The sequence below is a fragment of the Pleurodeles waltl genome, chromosome 3_1 (assembly GCF_031143425.1).
Source record: "Pleurodeles waltl isolate 20211129_DDA chromosome 3_1, aPleWal1.hap1.20221129, whole genome shotgun sequence".
Classification (NCBI taxonomy): domain Eukaryota; kingdom Metazoa; phylum Chordata; class Amphibia; order Caudata; family Salamandridae; genus Pleurodeles; species Pleurodeles waltl.
In genome coordinates, this window is record NC_090440.1 from 811880767 (window position 1) to 811908471 (window position 27705).

Sequence of the window (27705 nt, forward strand, 5' to 3'; positions counted from 1 at the left end):
TGAAACAGAGCAGATCTCAGGATCTGAGTCAGGCAATACGGCATAAAGCAAGATCTCATAGGGGTGTGACTGAATGAATTAATTACTTTGTGCACCAAATATAATACCTTGAACACATTTATTTTTCTCACTGGCAGCCAGTGCAGTTGGCCAACACTGAGGGGATACAGAAGCTATGCCAAGTGCCGCTTGCCAGCCTAGCTGCAAACTTTTAGCCCAGCTGTAACTTTTGTATCAGAAAGGCTGGTAATGCCAAATAAATGGAGGTACAGTAATCCACATGAGATGAAATCGAGGCATTTAGAATTGTGACCTCTGAGATGGAGTAAATGAGTGTAATACTGGCTTTAAACAAAGTCACTGAAACAGACAGGACTTAAACACAGCTAATATTTGTTCGGTTGAGGTTAATGCCACATTGATATTAATGCCCTAGATCTTTACTACTGGAACAGGAGAACGTGAAGGACCAAGACTAGGGGGCCCTTCCTAGGGCAGGAGTAAAAGGTCTTCAGGATCAAAGATCTGTCTTTAGTTTGTTCAGTTAAGATGAGTTGAGTCCATCTTTAGTTGTACCTGCAACAAGCAATCTCATGTAGCTTGGTTGTTGCCTTGATATTGCTATCTTTAAATCTTAAGCAATATTTTGAGTGTTGTTGGCATGCGGAAAACATTTCAAGCCAAACAACTCAATCAAGTGGGCCACAGGCGTTAGTTAAATACTGAAAGAGAGTGGAGAAAGGATAGAATTCTGGAAGATGCTACTGGAGCATCCACTGTCTTATCAAAGTTGGAGAAGAGGTGAGCCAAAGGGAGTCAGAAAATCTACAGATTGTGTGGAAAGGGAGGACATTTTAGCTCCAAGTGGCACTTAGCTCAGTGAGCCACATCCAAATGGCTGCCACGCTGGAGAAGTAGTGAAGCACAGCGGGCGATGAGAAAGGAGGTGAGGCACAACTTACACCAAGCTCACTGTAGGGATCTCACCAGGGAAATACAGCTGAGCGATGCCACAGAATAGCTCAACTACACACTAGAAGATAATCCCCACACAATATACAGGTTAGATGCATTAGTTCACAACCCAAATGGCAAACTATGGCAGCAAATAAAAATAAGGGAACAAAATCACTATCTATAAAAGGCATGCTAAGTGCCTAGAAGTCTGACCATCAAAGCTCAGTCAGATAACACACTCATGTCCAGTCAGAAAGCAGACTCTGGCAACCAAAAGGACTAGCCACACACTTAATAGAATTTCGCAAAGATATTACAGCTTTGCATCAAGAGTGTAACAAATATCTCTCCGATCTCGATCACTCTGTACAAAAAACAGAGCTCCACCTTGACCAGGTGAAAACTAACATGGCAGACTTGACGCACAAAAAAGACGAACAAGATCAGCATATAACAACCATCAAACAGAACCACATCTTGCAGCACAAGATCAATGATCTGAAAAATAGGTCCAGGTAAAATATCATTTACATCAGAGGCATAAACAAAGACACCCCTAACAAAGTACTAGAAGGACATTTTTAGGCATTATTCACCCAACTGCTATACTCCTCCAATAGCATGAGCACAATCCTAGATCAAACCCACATAATACATTCGGCATACCAATAAGGCCACACACTTACACTGGATGTCCTCACACATGTTTACTTTTCCAAAAAATACGAAAAGTTCCTACTGGGCTCCAGAAACCAAGGGCCAGTGAACTTCAAAAGTAACACTTATCTTCTTTCAGGATGTCTTTGCAAGCATAATGGCATGCCACAGGGAATGTCACGACAACACCAAGCCCCTAAAGAAGTAGTGATACCCTATTGTTGGGATACCCTTTCTACCCTCATTTCAGACTAAAAGAACTCTGTCAGGTGGTCAAAGAGATCCAGGAGGTGCAGCCTAAATTGGGTCTACCTAGTGCAAAGACATCAACAAGAGGAAAAAAATCTAGACACGTCCTTCTCAGGATGACTAACTTTATGCAAGCCCTTTTCGTTTTATAATATGAGCCACCGGGGCTCTCCGCCAACATATATTGACACTCTGAAATGGAACCTTCTTCAGCAACTAGCAGAAACTGTGGAGGCGAGGGATCAGATCCCTGTTGTAGCTAGTCCGCACTGCTCCTTTTAAAAAACAAAAACTAGTCTTTACATTTTTTCAACTTTTCCACTTCAGTTCTGGATGAATGTCCAGAGATGGTGCCAATTACATCAAAGCTTTACACTGCCTCAGTCAAAGACAACCATTCCTTAACATTCTCAATTCTTGTTACATTATAGTTGTTCTTTGTTGTTTCCAACACAGATAGGTGGTCACCTTTATGTTACACCATGTGTTGGGGAGTAACTCAAGGCAAATGGAACCAACAATTAGGGGGGGCAGTGCTGCATACATAGCCAGGTCCACCAGAAAGGACTTCCACTCAGCAATCAAACCTGCAAAGAGAAATGACACACCATCTTGAATATTTCTCTTAATATGCTAGACTTAACTCTCCCATCGAGCGATGGTACACTGGCTGAAACACAAGGGAGCAGATGTTGTTCTCCTCAATGAGACTCACTTCGTACCTAAGGACACAACCATAAATCCATGCATATTGATTCCCATCCAAATTACAAGACACAAATACTACTAAAACGAAAGGGATAGCTTTTCTATTCCATAGAGGTTTGGCATTACATTTGGAGGAGAAACTGTCTGACGGAAAGGGGAGCTCATTGGGATTAGAGGTCAGGTTAGTGACAGTCAAGTTACTCACCTCACTCTATGGTCCCAATGATAATAAAGAGGCATTCTATACAGATATATTCCTAAAAAATACTATCCTCTCCCCAGCAATCATTTTCAACACATGCTAGAGAAGAAGTTCAGTCATTTCTCTAATAATGTACACAGAACCTATTTGAGGATCATTTCTTTTTTCTTATCTTGAGAGAATTGGCCCCTAAACTGATAAGTTCAGACACAGGGACCAAACTCTATCAGGCCACACAACAACTTGGTTCCACTCAGGCCCACCAACTCATAGAGAGAACCCTGGAGGCTAAACAAACCGGTGCTGAGAAACTAAACTGTGCAGGAAATCATTAAAAATGAAATAAAATGCTACCTTACTGAAAATTGCACTGGCAAGATAAACCAAGCAATAACCTGGGACGAAGCAAACTCAGTTATAAGGTGGGTGTTTATATACTACACTGTCCACTTCAGAAGACTGTACAAAAAAAACAACAACAAAAACCCACAGGACCAGAGTCAGCAGAAGGTGGATGAGCACTGCCAAAAACAGAACAGTTAGCCATGTAGAGGGAGGTCTGTAGGGTTAGGGGCGAACTGGTACAGCTTCTGGCAAAAGAGGCCACTAAGAACCTTCTCTACATTAGACAGACCTACTAGGAGCACGGTGATAAAGCTGATAGACTATTAGCATACAAATTATGTCAATTTAATACTAGGAACATAAAAGAGAATCAGGACGGGGAGTACCAAATCCATGACTACTATAGAATTACTGAACACCTTTTCTTCCTACTAATCTGTGTTTTATAGAGAGGCCAGTACCTAGAAACAAGAAGAAAAGGGGAATATTACTGAACTTACACAACACCAGATCTAGGGCATGACCTCAAAGAGCTGGAGGAGGAGATCTCAATAGAAGAGGTGCGGAGTGCCACCCAAGTCATGTCCAGTCAGAAATCCCCTGGACCTAACGGATTCATGGCCTCATTTTACAAAAGTTATGCCACAATCCTAGTCAGTCCACAAAGGTTTTCATCTATTTTCTCACATTGAACTTAGTAAAATAAACTAAGTTTTCTTCTCATTTAATGTTGCTTGTGAAACTCAATAAAGATCCTAAGTCCTGCGGCTGATGTCGCACAATCGCCTTACTCATCTGTGTTTAGATTTTTACCTCAATCTTATTATCTAGGCTACACACTTTTTGGTTGCTGCAGCTATTTTCTGCACGACAAATGAGGGCTCATTCTAAAGAAGCAGGCAGGAGACAACACTAGGCTAGCATTGGCATTAACAGAGGTGGCGGAACACCAGTCCCAGCCGATGATTCTTCTTTCGCTGGTTGCAGAGAAGGCCTTCAACAGGGTAGACAGGTCGTATTTACAAGAAGTACTGGATAAAATAAAAGTAGGCTAAAAAATTAAAACATTCAGAAATTCAAAATTTTCAAAGCCCTTAGATTAGGCTTCTGCAAAGTCGGTCCTGGAGAGCCGGGTCCATGCCAGATTTTTAGCATATTCACATTTAGAAAAAAGATGTTTCAGAAATCTACAGTTTTCTAAATGTGGATATGCTAAAAATCTGGCATGGGCCCGGCTCTCCAGGACCGACTTTGCAGAACACTGCCTTAGACCAAGTTTAAGATTAATGGGGATTACTCGAATGACATCTCTATAACGGGCACAACAGGTCAGAAGGAAATAAGGCACCTCTATCTAACCATCCCGCTTAAAACTACCATTTCACCCCAGCCTACAATATACAGGCTATCATACCAGGGAGAAACATGCAGACAATCTCCTCTGAGCAAGAGACAAGCTCAAAGACCAACTGGAACTGGGGGACACGAGTTCCAACTTGCTCAAGATTTTCACTGGGTTGGCAGTCGAAACATGAGCCTTGGTTTGGAGGCAGAAATCTCAAATAGAATCATCTTTCATAAAGAATGTTCAAAGGGTATTTGCCTGGCTTTACCATCATATGTAGGAGCCAAGGCCACAAGCCAAGCATAAATATGATCTAAGGAGGAAACAGACTAAGGATAGAAATAACAGACGAAACCTGGGCTGCAATTCAGAGTAAAACAGCTAAATCCTCCATCTGCTCACAACATAAACAACAATTCTAACAAATTAGTCCCTAGATGGTACCTTCCGCCAGTCAGGCTTAAAGCCCTGTTTCGGAGCCCAGGTGACTGCTTGATGGGTTGTGGGAAAAGGGTAACTCTGCTCCACAACTGGTGGTTGTGGAGGCACATCCAAACATATTGGCAAGACATTCTAACCCACATCAGATTGACAACAGCAATATCCATGCCCTTACATCCTTTTACGATATTACTTGGGGATCCTGGGTACAATTGCATACACCCTCTAACCACCCCCAAGCGTAAACTAATCACACACTTCCTCCTGGCTGCATGACTGGCACTGGTGAAAGAAGCCAGCTACCCTCTTGGTATACTAATGGTGGGGGTAAGATGTGGTCCATCTACATGATGGAAAAGCTGTTGATGATTGTTAGGGACAGGCTACATACATTCAATAAGGCCTGGCTTCATTTCATACCACACGTGAAGTGGTCCCACATAGTGGGTGGAGATCAGTCCACTATCTCAGACATCTTATGCCAATCACAAATCTGTGATATGTTCCCTAATCATGAGGTTCACCTAGGAGGAAATGATGAGGCCAGACTGGAGCTCGGGGACATGCCCCAAGTGAGTGATGACCAGACCTTTGAGTGAACAATTTTTGATGGCTCAAACTGCACTGCATTTTACCATCATTTCATTTCATGTGCTATATTTATACTATTGTGCATTCTCTCACTAGGTAAACAACCTACTCGTCTAACTGTATACAAGTGTATAGCTCACATTTATTTTTACAGTTTTATAGAGTGCAAACTCGAGCCAAAGGCATTGGAGAGCTTTACATAAGTACCAGTTACATTACTCAAGGAATATTTATTTTGAGTAGGCTTGTGGAGATTAAGTGACTTGCCCAGAAAGACTCAAACCTGGTTCCCCAGCTCCAAAATTGGCAGCTCGGACCATTCTCATTCGACATCCTTTCCCAAAGATCAGTGCCTTTCTATTTAAAAAATGACATACTAGGATGTAAAAATTTTTTTACAAAAAGGAAAAAGAATCAGCTGCCAAGTTTGAAGTGATATAATCTAGGGAGGAGAGCAAGATGATGATTGGCTGGGCTAAGGGTATGATTTGGAAGACAACATTTTAGCCAGCTGTTTAGATAAGCATGGGCAGCACCGTGTAAGGCTTTATGGGCAAAGTAAATAATTTTGAAGATAGCACTTTTTATATTATAACGGGGAGCTACTGTAGGTCCCCAAGATGAGACACAGGCTCTAGAAGGCAAGACCAGATTCAGTCTAATTACCAAGTTCTGCATTAGTTGGAGTCTATCAATAGCACAGTGAGTAAGGCTGAAATAGAGTGAACTACAGTAATTCATATGAGGGGTGATCAAGTAATGTATGACTACTTTTCGTGTAGAAATTGGCAGCCATGTACAAGTTTTGCATAGTGTTTTGTAGCAAACAGAAACAAGTAGCAGTGACCATACTGACCCATTTGGTCGTTGAATGTTTAATGTTGAGGAAGACTGAGATTTCATTTCTAGCACATACTGATAGAGAGAGTGCTGTTCCAAGATCAAATGCCATGAAGATGAAAACCAATTTTACAAATGTTGTTAGAACTGATGGCCAGTGAATCATTTTACAAGTGGCACAGCAATAAAAATAAAACTTTGCACCTCTGAAAAAACAAATAAAAAGAAATCATGGAAAATTGAAAGGACAACTTTGAAAATTGATGAACTGTTCGACAGTTAAAATGGTGAATTACTCTTATACTGAACAGAGGGTTCTAATGAAGATGAGCTATATTCAGATATGTTTGAAATAATGGAAAGGGTAAGTTTGGCACCTACTTCGTGAATAGTTTGGAGAACAGATGAAAGAAACACCTAACTGCAGAAACTATTAATTATTAGATAGACAAATAAGTCTAGTTATTATTGACAAATGACACAGGGACAGACTTTCAATTAACGTTTTCCCTCATAAACCAGGTTACAAGCTATTGCGCGTGTTCAGTGTTTAAATGTAATTAAAATTATTCCAGTATCACAAATCTCTCACAAAAACACTTTACTAAACATTACTACATAACCAAACATTGACAAAGCCAGAGGTGTTGCCTATGTGACCTATTAGCTTTGCCAATATTCTTTAGCCATGCTGCTCAACCATTGGATCAGTAACTAAATATAAAACATAAAAAGTGTGGTTTTAAATTACTTTTAAATCAAGCGAGTGGGCAACTGGGAGAATGGACGGAAGCAAAAAGGGGTCGGAACCAATGTAGAGGAGAGTGAGAGGAACACGGAAGCAACGTGGAGTAACACTGGGTGTGGGGGGCATGGAAGCAACACAGGGAGGAATGGAGATTGAGAACCAACACAGGCAAGGGGGGACACAGAAGCAACACAGGGGAAGGCAGGAGCAGAGGATGCAACACAGAGAAGCACAAAGGAAAGCCCAACAGGGAGGGAGAAAGGGGGTGCAGAAAGAAGCACACTGGAAAAAAGGAGTAGCATGAGAAGGGAGAGAAGTACACAAGGGAAACAGCTCAAAAACACATGCACTCTCTAAGAGTGCTTACACAAAAAGAAAAAATAAGTTCCCCAACACTGAGCACAAACAGAAGGCACATATACACATGGGAAAGAGGCAATGCTTCGAGGAAGGGACAAACACAAAACTGACAAGCTCAGACACGAATAAGAAGCAGGCAAATGAAAGTGACAAAGAAAGCCCCCTAATGGTCAGGCTTCAAGCACCTCTATGTTCATGGTATGCCACAACATGCCTTGCAACAGACAGTGCATGCACTGTAGGCTCAACCTAAAAAGGTACACTGGCCTTATAAACAAACAACAAACAAAAGCAAATAAATTGCCATTAACTCCTTCGGTGCTCATGGCGGAACGTTTCAGGCATGAGCAACGGTGATCGTGTGCTGCGGATGTAACCGTTACGTTCTCTCCAAATGTCCATCAAATCCCTCAGCTGTTTACAGAAGAAGGATTTGCTTTTTGTAAAAACAGCCTTGGGAGCTTGGGAAAGCTTTCCCAGCTCCCAAGGCTATTTTTTAGTTTTCAATGAAATGACAAGCAGCACACACGGTGAGCCGACGTCATTTCAGTGACAAGGAAATGGATCAGCCCATTTCACTTTCTCTACTTCGGTGCTCACGGGGCCATCTCAGCCCCACCGAGCACCGAGACAGACGTGAGAGGTATCATTGGAAAGGGGGGAATCTCCCCTTTCCACTGGTACCCTTCCCTGCTTGGGGAAATTGCCAAAGGAGGGTGATCCCCAAGTGGGGATCCACCCACTGGACACCAGGGATGGGCAGCTGCTCCTTGGGCAAGGGCTTTTGTTCCCCCTTCATTTTTTGGGAATAATCAGTCTCCCACCCCCTTCCCCAACCCCACAATCTTTAGGGGGTGGGGGCAGATGCAGGCAATAGCCCATGACTTGTTTTTTTTTTCTTTTCAGGAAAGGGTGGGGAGCAATGCCTCCACACCCCAAAAATAACAGGCACAATCTTTCTGCTGGTCCCCCGGTAGGCAGATGGGGGTTATTGCCCTCAATGTGCCCCCCAGGGGGAGCATAAAGCCTACTATACACCAGGGATATTTTTTTTCTTTTATAAAAGAGGGATGGTCATGCCCCCACCACATATAAATGGGGAATCACTAGACACCAGGGATGTATTTATTTATTTATAGATATATATATTCTTTAGAAAAGATTAGGGGTGGAGCTGCCCAGAATGGGTACGGCAACACACCCCCTCCCCCAGTTAGGCACAGTCTTTCTGCCCCCCTGGGGGACAGATGGAGGTTATTGCCTCCAATCTGCCCTGCCCCCTCCCCCAGGGAAGGTGTAGAATGCTCATGAGACACCAGGGAATTTACTTTTTTTGTTTTTTTTTCAATAAAGGGATGACGGCTGCCCACCACTGCCACAGCCATGCCCCTGGGGGGCATATAGGGTAATCACCCCCACTCTGCCCCCCTGGGTGAGATTATTAGAAAGCCCACTAGATGCCAGGAAATTTTAAAAAATAATAATAATTTAAGAGGGGTGGGGCTCAACATCAGTTTGGCCATACCCCTGGACCGAATAAATTGTGAGTCTTTCTGCCCCCCCCCCCCTTTGGTGGCAGGTGGAGATAATTACCCCCCGGTCAGCCCCCTCAGACAGCCCAGTAGACATCATGGAATAAAAAAAAAAAAGTAGAGATGTGGCAGCTGCCCACAACCAGGGGCACAGTTATGCTCCCACCTCAACTGACGGAGTCTATTCACCCCCCTACCTCCCATCCCCACCCATGGACTAAAGCATCTCATCCCAGTAGCAAGCAAGAGGACATATGACTTTTGGGTTTTGATTTTACATATGGGCCAAGAGAGCTTGTTTTACTCCCAATATCGCCCCACTTGTAATGGGGAGCAGCTGCACTTTTTGTACTTGGATACGCTGCCACCTGGAAAAACCTACCAGACCCAGACACTTCTGAAAATTAAACATCTGGGGGAGTCCAGGATGGTATGCTTCCTATGCACCCCACACCATTTTATTACACATAATGCACTGCAAACCTCCAATTTTGCCTGAAATCACGCATTTTTCCTACATTTCTGTGATGGAGACTTCTGGAATCTGCAGGAAGCCACAAAATTCCTACCACCTGGCATCTGTACTGATAAAAACTCTGCCTCACATGTGTGGGTGCCCAAAGCAGAGCCAGCTTCAAAACGTAGGAATAAAACTGCCCTTTTCGACCCACTTTGGTTCCCCCTTAATTTCTACACATTTTTGGCCCTTTCCTGTCCCAGGCACTTGGCCCACCTACACAAGTGAAGTATCATATTTATCTGGAGACTGAGGGGAACACTGAATGGTAGAAATGTGTGCTGGTGCAGTGATCTCACACAAATGTGAGGAAAATGTGATTTTTTTTGTGCTAAATTTGAGATTTGCAGGGAATTCTGTGTAAGAAACCTTTCGGGGGTCCATGCAAGCCATACCTCTCTGGACTTCCCTGGGTGTCTAGTTTTCAAACTGTCTGTGTTTGGGAGGTTTTCCTAGATGGCCACAAAGCCACATACCAAAAATGCAGGGGCCTCCCTTGCAAAAACAGGTCGGTTTGTGATAGATAATTTTGATGTGTCCACAATATGTTTTGAGCCCTTCCCTGTCACGGGCACTTGGCCCACCCACACAAGTGAAGTAGTATTTTTATCGGGAGACCTGTGGGAATGCTGGGTGGTAGGAAATTTGCAGCTCCCCTCAGATTCCAGAATGTTCCACCACAGAAATGTGAGGTGTGCAAGGGATTCTAAGTAAAATAACCTGGTGAGAACCACACAAGTCACCCAATCAGTTTTCAGAAATGTACAGGTTTTCTAGGTTTCCCTAGTTGCCGGCTGAGCTAGGGCCCAAAATACACAGCTAGGCAAATAGCTAAACAAAATGGTCAGTTTTAGATGAAAAAATGTGATGTATCCACATTGCGATTTGGGCCATTTCCTGTTGCGGGCACTAGGCCTACGCACACAAGTGAGGTACCATTTTTACTGAGAGACTTAAGGGAACACAGAATAGTAGAACAGGTTTTATAACCAATTGCCTTTCCCTGCATTTGCGTCTCTCAAACATAAGACAGTGTGTAACAAAGAAGTCATTTTGAGAAATGCCATCTAATTTACATGCTTGTACAGGTACCCACAAATTCAGAGATGTACAAATAACCACAGCTTCTAAACTCCATATCTTAAGCCCATTTTGGAAATACATAGTTTCCTTGATACCTATTTTTCACTCTTTATATTTTACCAAATACATTTCTGTATACCCGGTACACAATGTAAAACCACTGCAAGGTGCAGCTAGAGTTCTTGGTGAACCTATAAGCCCTTTATACCTCCGCAACCAGAAGGGTCCAGCGGACGTAATTGTGTATTGCTTTCAAAAATCTGAACACACACGGCTGTTTTTCAAAACTCAATTATTTTTTTTTTATTTCAACTGTTACTTTCTATAGGAAAACCTTGAACGATATATACAAATTACCCCTTGCTGAATTCAGAATTGTGCCTACTTTTCAAAAATGTATAGCCGTCAGGGATCCACCATTGGTTTCACACCAATTTCTACCACTCACTGGACAGAAGTTGAAAGCACAAAAAATGAGAAAAAATGGGATATGTACCAGTAAAATGGCAAAACGGTGTTAAAAATGTAGTTTTCTGATTCACGTCTGCCTGTTACTGAAAGCTGGGAAGATGGTGATTTTAGCACTGCAAACCCTTTGTTGATGCCATTTGCAGGGGGAAAAACAGACACTTTCTTCTGCAGCACTTTCCCCTCCCCCATTTCCCCTCATAAAAAAAAAACTAATTTAGCTGTGTTTTGGCTAATTTCTCAGTCCCATCCAGGGGAATCCATAAACCCAGGGTATCTTCAGAATCCCCAAGACGCTGGGGAAAAAAAAAAAAGACGTAATGTGGTGTCAATACCCTATGTGGATAAAACGTTATGGGGGCCTAAGCGGGAACTACCCCAAATAGCCAAAAAAAAAGGCTTACCACTGGGGGGAAAAAAGGCCTAGCAGCAAAGGGGTTAAGAGTTGAAAGCATAACAAATAAAGTGCAAGCGCCAAAATCAAACAAAAATGCCTTCGAAAAACTGAAATCCAGGGAAGAATTTACAATTTGGAACCATCTTGCCAAGAACTAATTAGCTCCTAGGGTATTTTCTGAAAAGGAACGTCAAAAGATCATGTCTCAAAAGGCGAAGAAAAGGAGCACAGCTTAATTCAACAGGCTTTCAAAAGGCTTTGGCCAAAAGAGTTTTTCTGAAGTGGAGTATCCAGCAGGAAAATATTGATGCCGTTAAAAAATTAATTACCTCCTAAAACCTTAATGGTGTACTACACATACAAAGGATTCTCTATCTAACTGCCTTAAAAATAATGCAGAGTGCCTTGCACGTTGATTAAGACGAGCACTGACGCTCGGAGAGCACAAGTGGATTGGGATAAATTGTGTTGTCGCCACTCAGAAGTATAGCCACTATAATCAAGAATAGTGTGAGGAATCCCCCAGCAGCAGAGCATTACTCCTATTATGAAGAAAAACAACCGCCTGACTGGATTCGATGATTTCTGAAGTGGGAATGAAGTTCCTGGTGTGCGTCACTGTACTAACGTGCGTTTGTTCTAAGAAATGTAGTTTAAAGGACAATTAGGGAATACAGGACAAGTCCTACCAGCTTTACTGAGCAAACCAGCAAAGGACCGACTGCACGGCCAGGTTTGTTGCACAAACATCTGGATAGAGGGAGGAAAGAGCAAATATGTGGCCTTTTTCAAATTCAACTTTTGATGAGATGCTGACATACATTATTCAATGTGCTAGAAAAAGCTACGGATTCAAAAATCAGCCGAGGACAATACACTAGAAATAGTACTTAATATTATTTGTGTACACGTGGATAGAGATGTCCCATACTCTAATTATTTACATAAGCAATTTCAGAAAGACTGATCGGAATTCCCAAGGGGCACATCACAATGTGCCTTATAATTGCTAACTGACAATACAAGAACAAGATAATCGGCGAAGATCCGGATAATTCCACCTTAACAAAAGGGTCCAACTAGAGAAGAAGCACCTGACCCACATCACAAGCATCAGCCAACCTCCAGGAGCATAGACAAGATGTAAAGAATACCTCGCCTGCCCTTTATCAATTATCACTCAGAAATCCAAAAAGATAAGGAGTCAGGTGACACTACCCACAACTATGTTGAGAACACTGTTCAAAAAAATAAATGGAGGCGGATTATTTGCTACGACTAATAGCCGAACTAGTACACACTTAGTAGATTTTTGTTTTCTACATGTTAGTTTGAGGTTCCCATCTCAGAAGCATCAGACAACTGATTAAGAAAAGGCAAAACAGTTTGCAAGTTAGAATTCTTAAAATATAATGTTCATTTTCCTTTAAATAAAAGTGAACTCTGATCAGTTATTAATATATACATGGGAACATTAGCCTATGATGTTAAAGTATTCACAAAATATATTATGATAAGTTGAAAAGGGGTAACAAGACCCTTAGTAGTTGTTGACATTGAAAAGCTCAATAAAATATGTTTGGAAAAATTGATTGCAAAGGAAACAGAGACTTGAATTGATGGAAAGGATTGATAAAGTCATAGTCTTCATTACCTTATACTTTACCGACATGGACAATTAACACGCTTCATATTTTTACCATTATGTTCACCGATATGTAGACGAGAAGATTAATAAATGCAAGATATGAAAGTGCTGCCTCTTTACTAGGATAGTCTATAGCCCTGAACGAATTAATAAGAATGTATACTTGAAGTCTGAACACTGAGGGAAACCTAGATACCTAAAGTTTTTTTTTCATAAATGTATGTGATTGCAACTGAGCTATCAACAGCCATAATTTGATTTTTCACTGACAGTTCAAGGTCCATCACAATCCCTAGGTTTGTCATCTTATTAGAAGCAGCTAGACATGGGCTAGAGATGCTGCCATCCAAATTTCTTATAGCTAGGCAGTAGTAAGTGTGCCAACCAACACAATCTCAAAGTTGCTGGGGTGTAGTTCTAGAGGATTTGTGCACATTCATCAGTCAATTAATTTCAATAATGTAAAAACAAAAAACGTTAGTTTGCCTTCATAGACAAACGGGCCGAGTTCATCAATAACTGGAGCCTAATTTGTATAATTAAAATACAGAATACTCAATGATCTGAGCAACACCATCAGTGGGAGAAGGTATATTTTAAAGTCTGAGACAAGGCAGGACACGGCAGACGAAGTCCATTTTGTCATAGGCATACCTAGCCTTACTGCCTGAGACGTTCCAGCAAGAAAATAATGGCATTAGGACAGTGTAATGTAATTTACCCCACAGCCTACCAAACTAGGATGTGATACATGTAAAAGCTTCTGCAAAATTCAACAAAGACTGCTATGACACCCCCACCATCAGGTATCAATTACCAATAATTGCTTGCACGCTGCTATGCTCTACCCCAAAAAAAAAAAAAAAAAGGCTTAAAAATCTGTGTGTGCTGTATGGGTCATTGTGTGATGTGACTGGTCATCACCTAATGTGCTCCAATACCTCCGGATCGAGTTCACGCTATATAAAACTGCAAAAAAAAATTTTTTTCAAAAAGAAGGACATTGGTGACTAGCCATGAGATTTACTGGTAATAACTGGCATAACCTTGCTGAACTCTCCACTCCATCTCACGCTCACTTCCAAGCACATGGTACTCCGTATTTAATACCATATGCAATAAATACTGTTACACAGAGGATGAACTACTCTTTTGTGGCATGCTTGTCACGTGATAGCAGCATTGCTCCTAAAGATCATTCCGAATTCTTTAATGGGAACACCCCAGCCTCTCCTTTTTATGAGAATTACAGTGTGTACCCGGTTGTGAATTCGGTCTCACCCAACAGTTTTCATACAGGTAAATAGTCTGGAGATCGCGTTTATTTATCAGACGACCGGAGAATAGATGTTGCTTTGAAGAATGTAATAAACAGAAGTAAAATGTTAATGAATTTGAAGAAAGGCAATATTTGCATACTTTTATTTTGTACTTTAGTGGATAAACACTAGATCTCCCAAGGTGGCTGCTCGGTATGCCTGTTGAGAACTGCTTTTGATTTTCGCCTTCTGCGCACACGATCTAGTCTCCAACACTAAACACAAAAAGAATTACAGCATAAAAAGTAATTATGATGGAACTGAGGGAGGCCAAACCCCATGGGGCGCGAAAGGGATAGGCAAAATAAAAAAACTTCAAAGCTCCATGGCCGCCACGGAGCTCGAAGGCGAGAGACAAAACAAAACAATGTGAAGCAATTGGTAGTCATGCAAAGAACTGCAATACCGCCCATCAAGTTCGCGCTATATGAAACTTCAAAGCGCCATGGCCACCATGCAGCGCGAAGCGATGAGACAAAATAAAAAAAGTAGTTTAGTTGGCCCACCCCAAAGTATATCAGCAATCGGGCAGTAATCTAAATAGCAGGGTCAGCCAACAAGGCATGATAAAACAGCCTTAAGGTGGGACAATGTAAAGCATTAGCCAATGACATCAAGGGATTTTTGAAAGGCAAGCCCAGGAACTAATTAAAGTGATGGGCGTGAGATGGGAGCGGTTAAATCCCACAGAATAGATTTCAACATGTCAAAAAGCAGCACTTGCGCGCTGCCATGTTCAACCTAAATAGTACTAGTAAAAAAATAAAAAAATAAAATGTGTTTTAGAAAGGCATGTTAACGTCCATCTGCAATATGAAACTGACCTATGTTTCAGAAATGCCTGTCCCAAATATTCCTCCAGGGTACCTCAGCAACACGTAAGCTGAGTCATTTTGGCTTACTCACAAGTGAATGTCGGCAAATAAGGGATTTTTTTTTTTTTTTATTATCTCCCTATGGAACTTGAGATGAATAAGAAATAGGCATCAGCTGCGTAGTTAGAGTTTTTTCCAACCAGATGTAATAGTTACTGCAACGGCTGAGCATAAAAGTTAAATAGAAAATGGGACAAACATGAGTCATGAAAGAACCAAAGGTTACCAGATTTACAGATAAAAACAACCCACTTTAAACATAAATCACATATTACTTAATAAAGTCACAATCAATTTATAGCTTTTCAAAGATATCACTACCAACTTATTTCTTAGTAAAAGAAACGGCGAACCGAGAAACCAGAAGTTACAGAGAAATCAAAAAAGCATTTAAGGCAGTCGAATGCATTGAGAACATGAAAGAGGGTGTTTTAAACAACAAAGAGAGGTGCTTCTGTACTCTTACTGAGTTGGATTCCCGGCTGCCAATCACCTAGAATACTGTGAGACTGAATACATTTTTACAGTTCCATTATTCAGGCTTTTCTGTTACAGTGAGCAACAGGGATGTGGAATTCCTTTTATGTTTACTTTGTCCTTGGGACAAGTAGGCCCAACCCTCTGCAGCACAAACCCTTTGGCTGCCTGTTTGCAGAGAGTAGAACTCTCTGCAGTTGAGGTAATGTGTTTCCAAAAGATAATGCTGTTCGAACTTGTATTTATGGTTCATTATTTGAAAGCCTTCATTATTAGGGTGAGTGCTGTAAATAAATGTTTTAAGGTCACACTTCACTACTGACGTTGGTTCCAGTACAAAAAAAAAAAAGTGTATACACATGTTTGAAAAGTTTAGGCTATGAGGCTAAGTATAATGCTCCCAGAATGCTCTCTGATTAGATGCAAATGAAGTGTCATTTAGTAAAATGTGTTGATGCATGCTAGTATTTCCCAAAAATATTTCTAATGGAAAATCAGTTTAACCATTTTCAACACGATTATGGGAAGCATGAAAATAAACAAACACTGACAAAGCCAACTGATCTGACATATTTTTATAAGTCTTTTAGTTTCATCAATGCGTGTCTTGTTTTGACATGGCTTTTGTAACACTTTATTGTTGTGGGAGCTACCAGGCCCTCAACATTGTAACAAACACTGGCAAAAAAAAAAAAAAAGTTTTTGAACTCTAAAAGCACACGTTGCCACCAGTGGCATAACAAAGGCCCCGCAGCTGCTCTCCAGGGGGCCCCTTCAGCACAGCACCTGCCCTGAGTGAGTCTGGAGAGGGGGCTCCTCCATGTTCTTTGCAAAGGGGCACCCTCCAGTTTCGTTACGTCACTGATTGCCACTGTAGTTCCTGACACTGAACCAAACTACTTTGTGTGCCAATATGCTCTTTGTGGAAGAGCAGAATGCGATCACTCACAGTAAAGCCAGCCGAAAGAGAGAGAAATAGAAGTTTAATAAAAACAAAATGTCTTTGTTAACACCAGACCTAATTAGGGACCAAGACCCACATGTAGGTAGCTTTTTGCATGTCGCAAACAGCGACTTTCGCTGTTTGCGACGGGCAAAAAGCTCATTGCGATGCACAAACCCAGTTTTGCGATTCGGTAACCTGGTTACCGAATCGCAAAACGGGTTTGCGACTCGCAATTAGGAAGGGGTGTTCCCTTCCTAATTGCGACTCGCAGTGCAATGTAGGATTGTTTTGTGACCGCGAACGCGGGCGCAAACCAATCACAGTTTGCACCCATTTCAAATGGGTGCTAACACTTTCGCAAAAGGGAAGGGGTCCCCATGGGACCCCTTCCCCACTGTGAATGTCACTGTAAAAAAATTTCAGAGCAGGCTGCTCTGAAAAAATGAAACAAAAACATTTCATTTTTCGTTTTAGTAATGCATCTCGTTTTCCTTTAAGGAAAACGGGCTGCATTACAACAACAAAAAACTGCTTTATTGAAAAGCAGTCACAGACATGGTGGTCTGCTGTCTCCAGCAGGCCACCATCCCTGTGAGGGCTGCCATTCACAAGGGGGTCGCAAATTGCGACCCACCTCATGATTATTCATGAGGTGGGCATTTGCGAAGCCCTTGCGAATCACAGATGGTGTCAGGGACACCATCCTACATTCGGATTTGCGACTCGCAAATTGTGAGTCGCTCTGACTCGCAATTTGCGGGTCGCAAATCTGAACCTACCTACATGTGGCCCCAAATTCTTAAAGAAAGTCACAAAAGTGCACCCATGGTATATGTCGTACCCCTATAAAATATTTGTGAACTGTATTTTAGCATGGGTAAATACGCATGTGTAGATTTGCTCATGTAAAAAGCTATTGAGCATTTGCAAGTTCATTTTCCCTCCAGCCACTTTCTTCCCAACCCTGGATGAAGTTCTAATTCTGCCATTGTCAGGAGTAAATGTCCAACCTTTCTTATTATGGGAAAATATTAGAGAGAAGCTGGTGAAAATCTTTAAAACATGCAGGTTAGTAGGTTTGCAGACTCAAAGGAATTCCAGCCCTGGAACTATTGCTTACTGCTTCCTCCAGCCCCAGTATGCAGATAGGTGGCAAAATACAGAAAATGCTACAGTAGGGATTGAAACTCCAAGTATTCGAGCCCTACTATGGTAGTAGCCCTGGCATAATCAGAGAGGCTATTATCAGAGCTCTTACATAATGAAATTGCTGCCATAATTTGTCGCCACACTACATGGCACCAAAGGGACAAGTAGATCTTTTTACAGGACAAGTAGATTTGAGAAGCAACCTGTCCCCGGGACAAGTAGATATTTTAATAAATTCCACACCCCTGGAGCAATTAGAGATGCACCAACAGGCTGCACACTCTGGGCAGGAGGGAACCAAAGGCAGATTTTTGGGGGGGAAAAGTGAATAATCTATGCCTGATTGCAAGAATTAACTATGGCCTGTTCCTAAATGAAAAATTAATAAAGGGTGTGATAACTGGTAATAGTTTCTCTGAACACTGTTGTAAACAAACAGCAGGCCTTGAATCTCGCCAACATCTATAACACTCAATGAAAGAATATCACTCACTTACTGTCAGAGTTAATTTCTGGAAATGGTTGAGTTTTTCAGGAATACTAACCCTCAGTTCTACTCGAGATACTTTACTTAAAAATGTAAATAAATGAACATCTGAAGGTACACAATATACTGAATAGACTGCCAAATCATTTTTATTTCTAACAGCTCAATTTTGGAGCTCTTTGCACCAATTCACAAGAGATTCTAAAGCTTAATATTTGCTGCTGATTTGTCACATGACTCAAGGTTGATGAAAATCTGCTTAAAAGCATTGTTCGATATTCCAATGCTGCTTGTATTTAAGTTCTTCTTGGTCTACATGACAACTACATTATTACTCTAAAGCCTAATATCATCATTGAAGTTATCCGAGAATACCTTCTGCAAGCAACGCTGGCTTTCCTCAAGTTCTGATGAAAAACATTTTAGCTAAGGCACAAGTCATCCATTGGCTTTACTGAAAGCCTTCAGCATTTGCACCAACAGAGATGTCAAGTTTATTATAGTTTTTGCTGCCATAATGCCATTAATCATACATTGCCTTGTTCCACTATCTTTGTCTACAAAATCTACACCTCTAACTGAAGTGCTCAACGCCAACCAAGAACAGTTAGAACAGTGTTCCAATTGCTGCCGCTGCATTAAAAGAAGGACATCATCTGGGTAATACTAGGACTAGAATCCTGCTATGTAAAAAAGAAAATATAAGGTTGCCTGTATAACATGCTGCACATGTTAGAAGTCTCTTACCCTCACCATCTTGGAGATAAGTAAGGGAAGACCACACTGTTCCAATTTTCAAAACAGAATAAAGTTAATAATGGCATGCACAACACCCAGACCTCATAGAAAAGACAACCAACTGATTGAGTCATTACCTACCATAAGCAGGGTTACTTGGCCCATGGCAGTAAAAACTACAAAGATTATTTTTTGTGTAATGTCTTACATTCCAAAATAAGAAACACAATCCAATACAGAATAAATGTAAAGTCACACACTTCTTAAAACATTCACTGCTAAAACGACTTTCCTAGCTCGTTTGCTAATATTTCCTCCCTCTCTAAATTAAATCTATACTTGCTTGTACAACTGTAAATACTATTAATAAATACACTTACCTAGGTCAGTTTTTAGGCTGATTTCAGATGGGGGCTCCGATTCCAGTGGAACATTGATAAGCGTGTAACAAACGTTTTCTGCAGCCGTCATGATGGTTTCCTATTGACTTCAAAGAATGACTTTTAATTTGGAGTCAGATGGCTGAAAAGAACAGGCGAAAGCAAGTTTTTCCCCAATAAAAGTTTCCTCATAAGAACGAAAAGGTGGTTAACAGCAATTACACTTCAAAAAAGTATTAGGTTTTAATGTTCATATTTAAGAATTATATAAAATATCAATACACTAGAACGACTCAGCAGAAAAGCAAGCGAAAATACAACATAAATTGAGGACATTGGCAGTTTTTGGGCAGATGGTGCTATAGGGATGTTGGGTGTGATCAGAAATGCATTTAGTGAACCGGACAACGAAAAGGAACCTAGGCAGATGCCACACACAAAGCAGAACCTGTAGAGTAGAGTGACTAAGTCGGAGAGTGAAATGAAGGACGAACAGAAATGGCATGTACTGTCCCCCCTCCCTTTCGGGGACAATGCATGAGGTAGAAGGCATTCGGTGTAACATAATTCTCAACATTATAACGTTGTGAAAGTGGTTATGCGGAGCGATGTACAAATGACAACTGCATTTTGGCGGAATGCAAGTGTGATGATTCAGGATTTGGAAGCAGGTTACTTCTGTCAGAAGAAGTCCATCTTCTCTAACGATGAAATGTCAAAATAGTTTTTTCGCCACTTTACCCCTGCTGAAGCAGATGTCTTGATTAGAAATTGTTAATGAATGTTTACATACTTTGAATAATGACATGTAGAAAAATGAATAACGTAGAAAAATAATATGCACGCTTGAAACTGTGAACTCGAAGAGTGGCCACCAGTGTTCACGAAATGTACAAAATAATGATTAATATTTATGAATTATTGAAAATGTATTAGATTAATGCAATAATATGTCATATCAAGGGTTATGAAGTATGTTTTAGCTTAATAATTGTAGGCCTTAACTTAGCAAGTGTCTTGGCTAGTTTTGCCAGGCATCATGCAGAAGCTGTATTTCTTAGTGTTTAATAAAAATGCTGATAGAAGGAACTAACTGTAAAATGCTCATTGTCTTGTTAAAATGCTTAGCAGAAGCTTTCCATGAGAACCGACTAACAGGAGACAGCATCCTTAAAATGTATCAAGAGGTGTGTGATGTGTGCTAGAGGTTCTTTTCCAGGACGCGAACAATGAAGACACTGACTGGAGAAGATGATGCAACAAATTTGATACCTGACGAGCCAGATGATGAGAACATCGTAAACCAGACCAATCAAGGACATGTGAAGTGTGAAATATTAGAATTCTTAGATGTGGTATAGAACTCTCTCTGGACAGAGTAATAACATACGATTAATTGACCAATTGGAAATTAGGGGACAGTTTGGGTGACTGATATAACAAAGCGACAGAGGGAAAAGATCTGGGTCTTAATACTAATTTCAGCACCACAAAACATCGATTCTGGTAGTTATCCCCAATAAACAGTCCCTAGACTGCCACCAAGTAAAGTGTCCTACTTTGATATTGCTCTGTTAAAAAAACTGAGGTTCAAAATTAAAACTGACACCACTCTTGCCCATACTTCAGGACGTAAACGTATTTACGAAGATTATTGCTTTCCTGCAACCCTCTTCTAAGATTTCCTTAATGACAGCATTATATTAGGATATTTGACGAAGTAAGCTTCCAAGCTTTGAAACTTTACCATATTTGATTATGACCGCTCTACAAAATACAGCTACCCGACTCCTATTGGGGAGACATGAAAAAATCTACGACTCTTTCTTGCTCGAGTCCTTCACTTTCTGGTGTAATCACTTCTTGGTCTTGCGCACCTTATCAGTGGCATCCTAACAGGTCACCGCTTGGTTCTCCGAGTCATTTACGCTTTGCTGCTCCACTCGCTTGCTCACTGAACCAGCGACCCGCTGAAAACGAATAACTTCAACAAGGTCTTATATCCTGGCTCTGTCGGCACAACTTTGTTTTTAGTTTCGTTACACTACTGCACACGTCTTGCTCCAAGAGACAATAAATAGCATAGACGTGTGGTTCTCGGGTGCCAGACAAACGTGCACCATCACTGAGAATGAATGTTGCTGACAGTAACAGTAATTAGGTCACAGTCTTACACGTGTCGCTGCCCCACCAAGGTCGGCACTGCCAGGGTGCTAATGGTAGTGGTCCTGCTCCCCTTTTCCCTACCTGACACTGTAAGTGAGCTGGACTCCAGAGCCGCAGTAGTTTTATCCTCTGTGGGTAGAATGCGCTTCCTGCTATCGGAGATCATGCTCTTCTACCTTGCTGCTCTAACGGACAATGTCTACCCAAAGCAAGGCTCCCCGTACCTCTGCAGTGTGTGACCCTTTCCCCGCTCCTCGCCGGTGGGTGTCGCTCCCTTCCCCAGCGGCTTCGTTATCTCCGTGGCCTGCCTGCAGTGGAGGTGACGTGGAAGAGGTTCACTTCAGAATCCACATCAGGGCTACGGCGTCCGGGAGGAGGCAAACTTCCTCTCAATCGCTACGCACAACTGAGCTTCCGGGTTAACGCGGGTATCAGCGTCTCAGGCACAGGGCACGTCTGACGTCTAGGTACGATTGAGAGTGTGTCATATGTCTGTATATGAACTCAGGGTTAAAAACTTCATCATGTAATTGTTAAAAACGTTTCTGGAAGTAGATGACTGGGATCGGGAATGCCGAATCCAGTGAGTGCACATATTTCCTTCAATACGTAAGCAGTTATACTATGAAATGTCTGAAGTCACGCAGAGTCCCAGACAGATGTTGGTTTTTTTTGTGGGAAATTTCTTACTTCTACAAAGGATATTTGAAAAGGCTCACACGGAGCTGCAGAGGGAACCTGATGGGTATGCATTTTTTGTTAGAGCAGACTTCTGTCACATCAGGGTTGAGAGAAGATAGAGACTTAGGCAGCAGGTAAAACGATTTCAGGACAAAACTGCCAAGTCAGTCTACTGAACCCAGCATGCCTAAAGATGCTAAAGAACTCCAAAGTGTTTGTGCTCACTTCATACAGGGAGTGCAGAATTATTAGGCAAATGAGTATTTTGACCACATCATCCTCTTTATGCATGTTGTCTTACTCCAAGCTGTATAGGCTCGAAAGCCTACTACCAATTAAGCATATTAGGTGATGTGCATCTCTGTAATGAGAAGGGGTGTGGTCTAATGACATCAACACCCTATATCAGGTGTGCATAATTATTAGGCAACTTAACAAAAAACAAATATATACCCATTTCAATTATTTATTATTACCAGTGAAACCAATATAACATCTCAACATTCACAAATATACATTTCTGACATTCAAAAACAAAACAAAAACAAATCAGTGACCAATATAGCCACCTTTCTTTGCAAGGACACTCAAAAGCCTGCCATCCATGGATTCTGTCAGTGTTTTGATCTGTTCACCATCAACATTGCGTGCAGCAGCAACCACAGCCTCCCAGACACTGTTCAGAGAGGTGTACTGTTTTCCCTCCTTGTAAATCTCACATTTGATGATGGACCACAGGTTCTCAATGGGGTTCAGATCAGGTGAACAAGGAGGCCATGTCATTAGATTTCCTTCTTTTATACCCTTTCTTGCCAGCCACGCTGTGGAGTACTTGGACGCGTGTGATGGAGCATTGTCCTGCATGAAAATCATGTTTTTCTTGAAGGATGCAGACTTCTTCCTGTACCGCTGCTTGAAGAAGGTGTCTTCCAGGAACTGGCAGTAGGACTGGGAGTTGAGCTTGACTCCATCCTCAACCCGAAAAGGCCCCACAAGCTCATCTTTGATGATACCAGCCCAAACCAGTACTCCACCTCCACCTTGCTGGCGTCTGAGTCGGACTGGAGCTCTCTGCCCTTTACCAATCCAGCCACGGGCCCATCCATCTGGCCCATCAAGACTCACTCTCATTTCATCAGTCCATAAAACCTTAGAAAAATCAGTCTTGAGATATTTCTTGGCCCAGTCTTGACGTTTCAGCTTGTGTGTCTTGTTCAGTGGTGGTCGTCTTTCAGCCTTTCTTACCTTGGCCATGTCTCTGAGTATTGCACACCTTGTGCTTTTGGGCACTCCAGTGATGTTGCAGCTCTGAAATATGGCCAAACTGGTGGCAAGTGGCATTGTGGCAGCTGCACGCTTGACTTTTCTCAGTTCATGGGCAGTTATTTTGCTCCTTGGTTTTTCCACACGCTTCTTGCGACCCTGTTGACTATTTTGAATGAAACGCTTGATTGTTCGATGATCACGCTTCAGAAGCTTTGCAATTTTAAGAGTGCTGCATCCCTCTGCAAGATATCTCACTATTTTTGACTTTTCTGAGCCTGTCAAGTCCTTCTTTTGACCCATTTTGCCAAAGGAAAGGAAGTTGCCTAATAATTATGCACACCTGATATAGGGTGTTGATGTCATTAGACCACACCCCTTCTCATTACAGAGATGCACATCACCTAATATGCTTAATTGGTAGTAGGCTTTCGAGCCTATACAGCTTGGAGTAAGACAACATGCATAAAGAGGATGATGTGGTCAAAATACTCATTTGCCTAATAATTCTGCACTCCCTGTATATAGAAGTGAAAGAGTGTTTAGATCTTTTGAACTGAGAAGGATGCCACAAACAAAATATTTGATTACTGTTTGTGAGCTGGGGGTGCTTCTGCAAGCTGCTAAACAATGCACATAATTGATGGTCTAGCTTGCATGGTTCTAGTTAAGCAGCTTTCCCCTTGTGAGTGGGTTCCACATACTGGGGCAGGCATAGGGTCATGGGAGTAGAGGGGTGAAAGGGCAAGGGGAGGGTGAAGGGGTGTCACATTGAGGTCAGCAGCAGAAAATAGAGATCATGTCCTCAAAAACAAAATGGAAAAGATAATATGGTTATCTATTTAACTTGGACAGCGTGGGATGTATGGGATTGTAAATTTGGTAAATTGCATAAGCTCAAAATACTTAAATGTTAGGGGGTTGACTGGGTTGACTGAAAGAACAAAAATGAAACCCATGGGGAAAAGCTTCAGTTGTTTAAGGAAGAGCTTGTATGTATTCAGGAAACAATTATTTTGTATACAAACAAGAAACGTTTAGACAGCTTTGGGTATCAGATCTAAAATGAAGAACACAACTACCCTCTACTCATGGTGTGGCTATCTTAACAAAATATAATCAATGCAGTATTTAGAGGAATGCTTCTGATCATGTTGGAAAAATGGGCACTAGTGAAACACCTATCTGGATCACTGTCTCTTATGCTATACTCAGTCTATGGTTTAAATTCAGACGATCCTGAGCCTCATGAGTTAAGTACAGATTTAGCACAATGGCCTACTCCATTAATAATTTGCAGTAAATGAGACAATTTTAATTTAGGCAATGTAAATACCCCACTGAAGCATAAAGGGAGAAAAGCAAAAGTCAGCTATAGACTTATAGACTGTGCAGACACAGGAGTTAGTAGACTCTTAAACAACAGAATCCTGTATTTACATGCTTGTATGCTATTTCTTGCTATCCCCATGTTTATTCCACAATGACATGGGTCCCGTGCTCACTATGCCACCAGATTCAAGCTAGCCTGGCTATAGAGGGGTGATACCCCGAAACCGGTCCCAGGATGCTTTTTTCTGGTCCAGGGAGGACCTGGTCTGGCAGTTCCAGTTGGACTGTTCCCATGGAGTACAGGGTCAAGACTGATTTGCATATGGCTGGGTCCAAACTGGAATGGCGTGGTGAGCAAAAACAATGATAGATTAAACCCAGATCTGTGACTGGGGCAAATGTTGGATTTGTTTGATTTGTTCTGCATTCCGTCCACCAACTATTCTCTTTACTTTTAGAAAATGAGAATTTCTGTGCACTTAAAATCCACCTGGGCCTTACAGCCTGTCCACAGTCAACATCTGGGTTAGGCTGGTTGACAGCTGCCTTTTGCATTTCACCCAGACAACCACAAACACAGGATACTCATTCACACCTCACTCATCTGCATACTGAATGGGTCTTCCTGGGTGGGAAGGGTAGAGGGCCTGACACTTACATTTCAAAGGCTAGTGGCCTGCCCTCACACAATGGACTGCCAAACCTCCTACTGGGACCCTGGCAAACAGACCTTACTGAAAGGGGAATTTGTGCGCTGCAGAACCACTCAAGTCTCCTCCACTTCAAGGGCTTTTTTGGGTATATAAATTGGGTCCCTGACCCCGCCAAATCAGACAATTCTGGACCTGAATTTGCAACCTGTCAAGAGGAACTGCCTGGCTGCCGAAAGGACTCATCTGGACTACTTTGCTGAGAAGGATTGCTGCTCTGCTGTTGCCCTGCTGCCCTATGACTTTGCTGAGAAGTGCTCTCCAAAGGCTTGGATGAAGCTTGCCTCCTGTTTTGTGAAGTCTCAGGGCCAAAAAGACTTCATCTCTTTAGGAAACTCCTGGTGCGCCAAAAATCGTTGCACAGTCTGTCAGAAACAACGCACAGCCGTGGTGCGACCGAGAAATCGCCACACAGCCGAACTGGAATGACGCAGCCTGACTTCCCGAGTGAAGAATCGACACAGCGCCTGCCTTGTGGCCAGATATTCAAAGCACAGCCCTACCAGATCGACGCACAGCCGAACCGAAACAACGCAGCCCAACTTCCCGAGTGAGGAATCGACACAACTCCCTGCCGTGCGACAGAAAATTCAATGCATCGCCATACCGGATCAACACAACTTTGTCCCACATGCCTAGGATTTCCAGGCATCATCCCTGGGTGACAAAAAGATCCCCACATCGCAGTGAGGAATCAAGACTGCGCACCGGAAATAGACACAAAGCCCCTTGCAGCGTGGAAAGAAATGATGCATCGTCTGTGCCGGGTTGGAAAATCCAACATACCCCCCTTTTATTCCACGCAACTCCTCCTCTGCGGTTTCTGTGTGTGTTATTTATGACGCAAACCGGGTACTTCGTGAAACCAAAAGACAACTGTTGATTTCTAAGATTTAAGAATTTTGTCCTGCAGAAGTGATATCTCAACTTGTGCTTATTGAATCTGTATCATTTTGACCTTAATTGAACCAGATAAATATTATTATATATTTTAATAAACCTGTGTGGTGTATTTTTGTGGTGTTTTCATTGTATTACTGTATAATTTATTGCACAAATACTTTACACATTGCCTTCTAAGTCAACCTTACTGCTCAGTGCCAAGCTACCAGAGGGTGGGCACAGGACAATTTGGATTGTGTGTGACTTAGTTTAGGAAGGTAGCCTCTTTCTAGCCTTGTTACCCCCACTTTTGGCCTGTTTGTGAGTATATGTCAGGGTGTTTTTTACTGTCTCACTGGGATCCTGCTAGCCAGGGCCCAGTGCTCATAGTGAAAACCCTATGTTGTCAGTATGTTTGATATGTGTCACTGGCATCCTGCTAGCCAGGACCCCAGTCCTCATAAGTTTGTGGCCTATATGTGTTCCCTGTGTGGTGCCTAACTGTATCACTGAGGCTCTGCTAACCAGAACCTCTGTGTTTATGCTCTCTCTGCTTTTAAAATTGTCACTGCAGGCTAGTGACTAATTTTACTAATTCTGATTGGCACACTGGAACACCCTTATAATCCCCTGGTATATGGTACCTAGGTACCCAGGGTATTGGGGTTCCAGGAGATCCCTATGGGCTGCAGCATTCCTTTTGCCATCTATAGGGAGCTCAGACAATTCTTACACAGGACTGCCACTGCAGCCTGAGTGAAATAACATCCACGTTATTTCACAGCCATTTTACACTGCACCTAAGTAACTTATAAGTCACCTACATTTCTAACCCTCACTTAGTGAAGGTTAGGTGCAAATTTACTTAGTGTAAGGGCATGCTGGCACTAGCCAAGGTGCCCCCACATTGTTCAGGGCAAATTCCCCGGACTTTGTGAGTGCGGGGACACCATTACACGCGTGCACTACATATAGGTCAATACCTATATGTATCGTCACAATGGTAATTCCGAACATGGCCATGTAACATGTCTAGGATCATGGAATTGTCACCCGAATACCATTCTGGTATTGAGGGTGACAATTCCATACATTCCCGGGGCTCCAGCATAGAGCCCTGGTACTGCCAAACTAACTCTCTGGGGTTTTCTCTGCAGCTACCGCTGCTACCAACCCTCAGACAGGTTTCTTCCCCCCTGGGGCCTGGGCAGC

General features: G+C 42.1%; 1 protein-coding gene and 1 long non-coding RNA gene across 4 annotated transcripts in view; one reads left to right on the forward strand and one right to left on the reverse strand.

The window, feature by feature from the left end:
* The window catches only part of COPB1 (COPI coat complex subunit beta 1), a 213012-nt gene extending 190996 nt beyond the window's left edge, over positions 1 to 22016 (reverse strand). Inside the window, exons 1-2 of one of the 3 annotated variants that reach the window (XM_069223690.1) lie at positions 21850 to 22016; positions 19460 to 19601 (exon numbers count right to left, since the gene is read on the reverse strand). In XM_069223690.1, coding sequence (XP_069079791.1) covers positions 19460 to 19550 — 91 coding nt within the window. In that variant the 5' untranslated portion in view covers positions 19551 to 19601; positions 21850 to 22016. Of the gene's footprint in view, positions 1 to 19459; positions 19602 to 21706 lie in introns of all 3 variants that reach the window. The other 2 variants (XM_069223691.1, XM_069223692.1) reach the window with 2 other exon arrangements.
* A 93-nt stretch (positions 22017 to 22109) lies between these two features.
* LOC138284652 (uncharacterized) overlaps positions 22110 to 27705 on the forward strand; it is a 68864-nt gene continuing 63268 nt past the window's right edge. Inside the window, exon 1 of the long non-coding RNA XR_011201436.1 lies at positions 22110 to 22208. This is a non-coding gene — a long non-coding RNA (uncharacterized lncRNA). The remainder of the gene's footprint in view (positions 22209 to 27705) is intronic.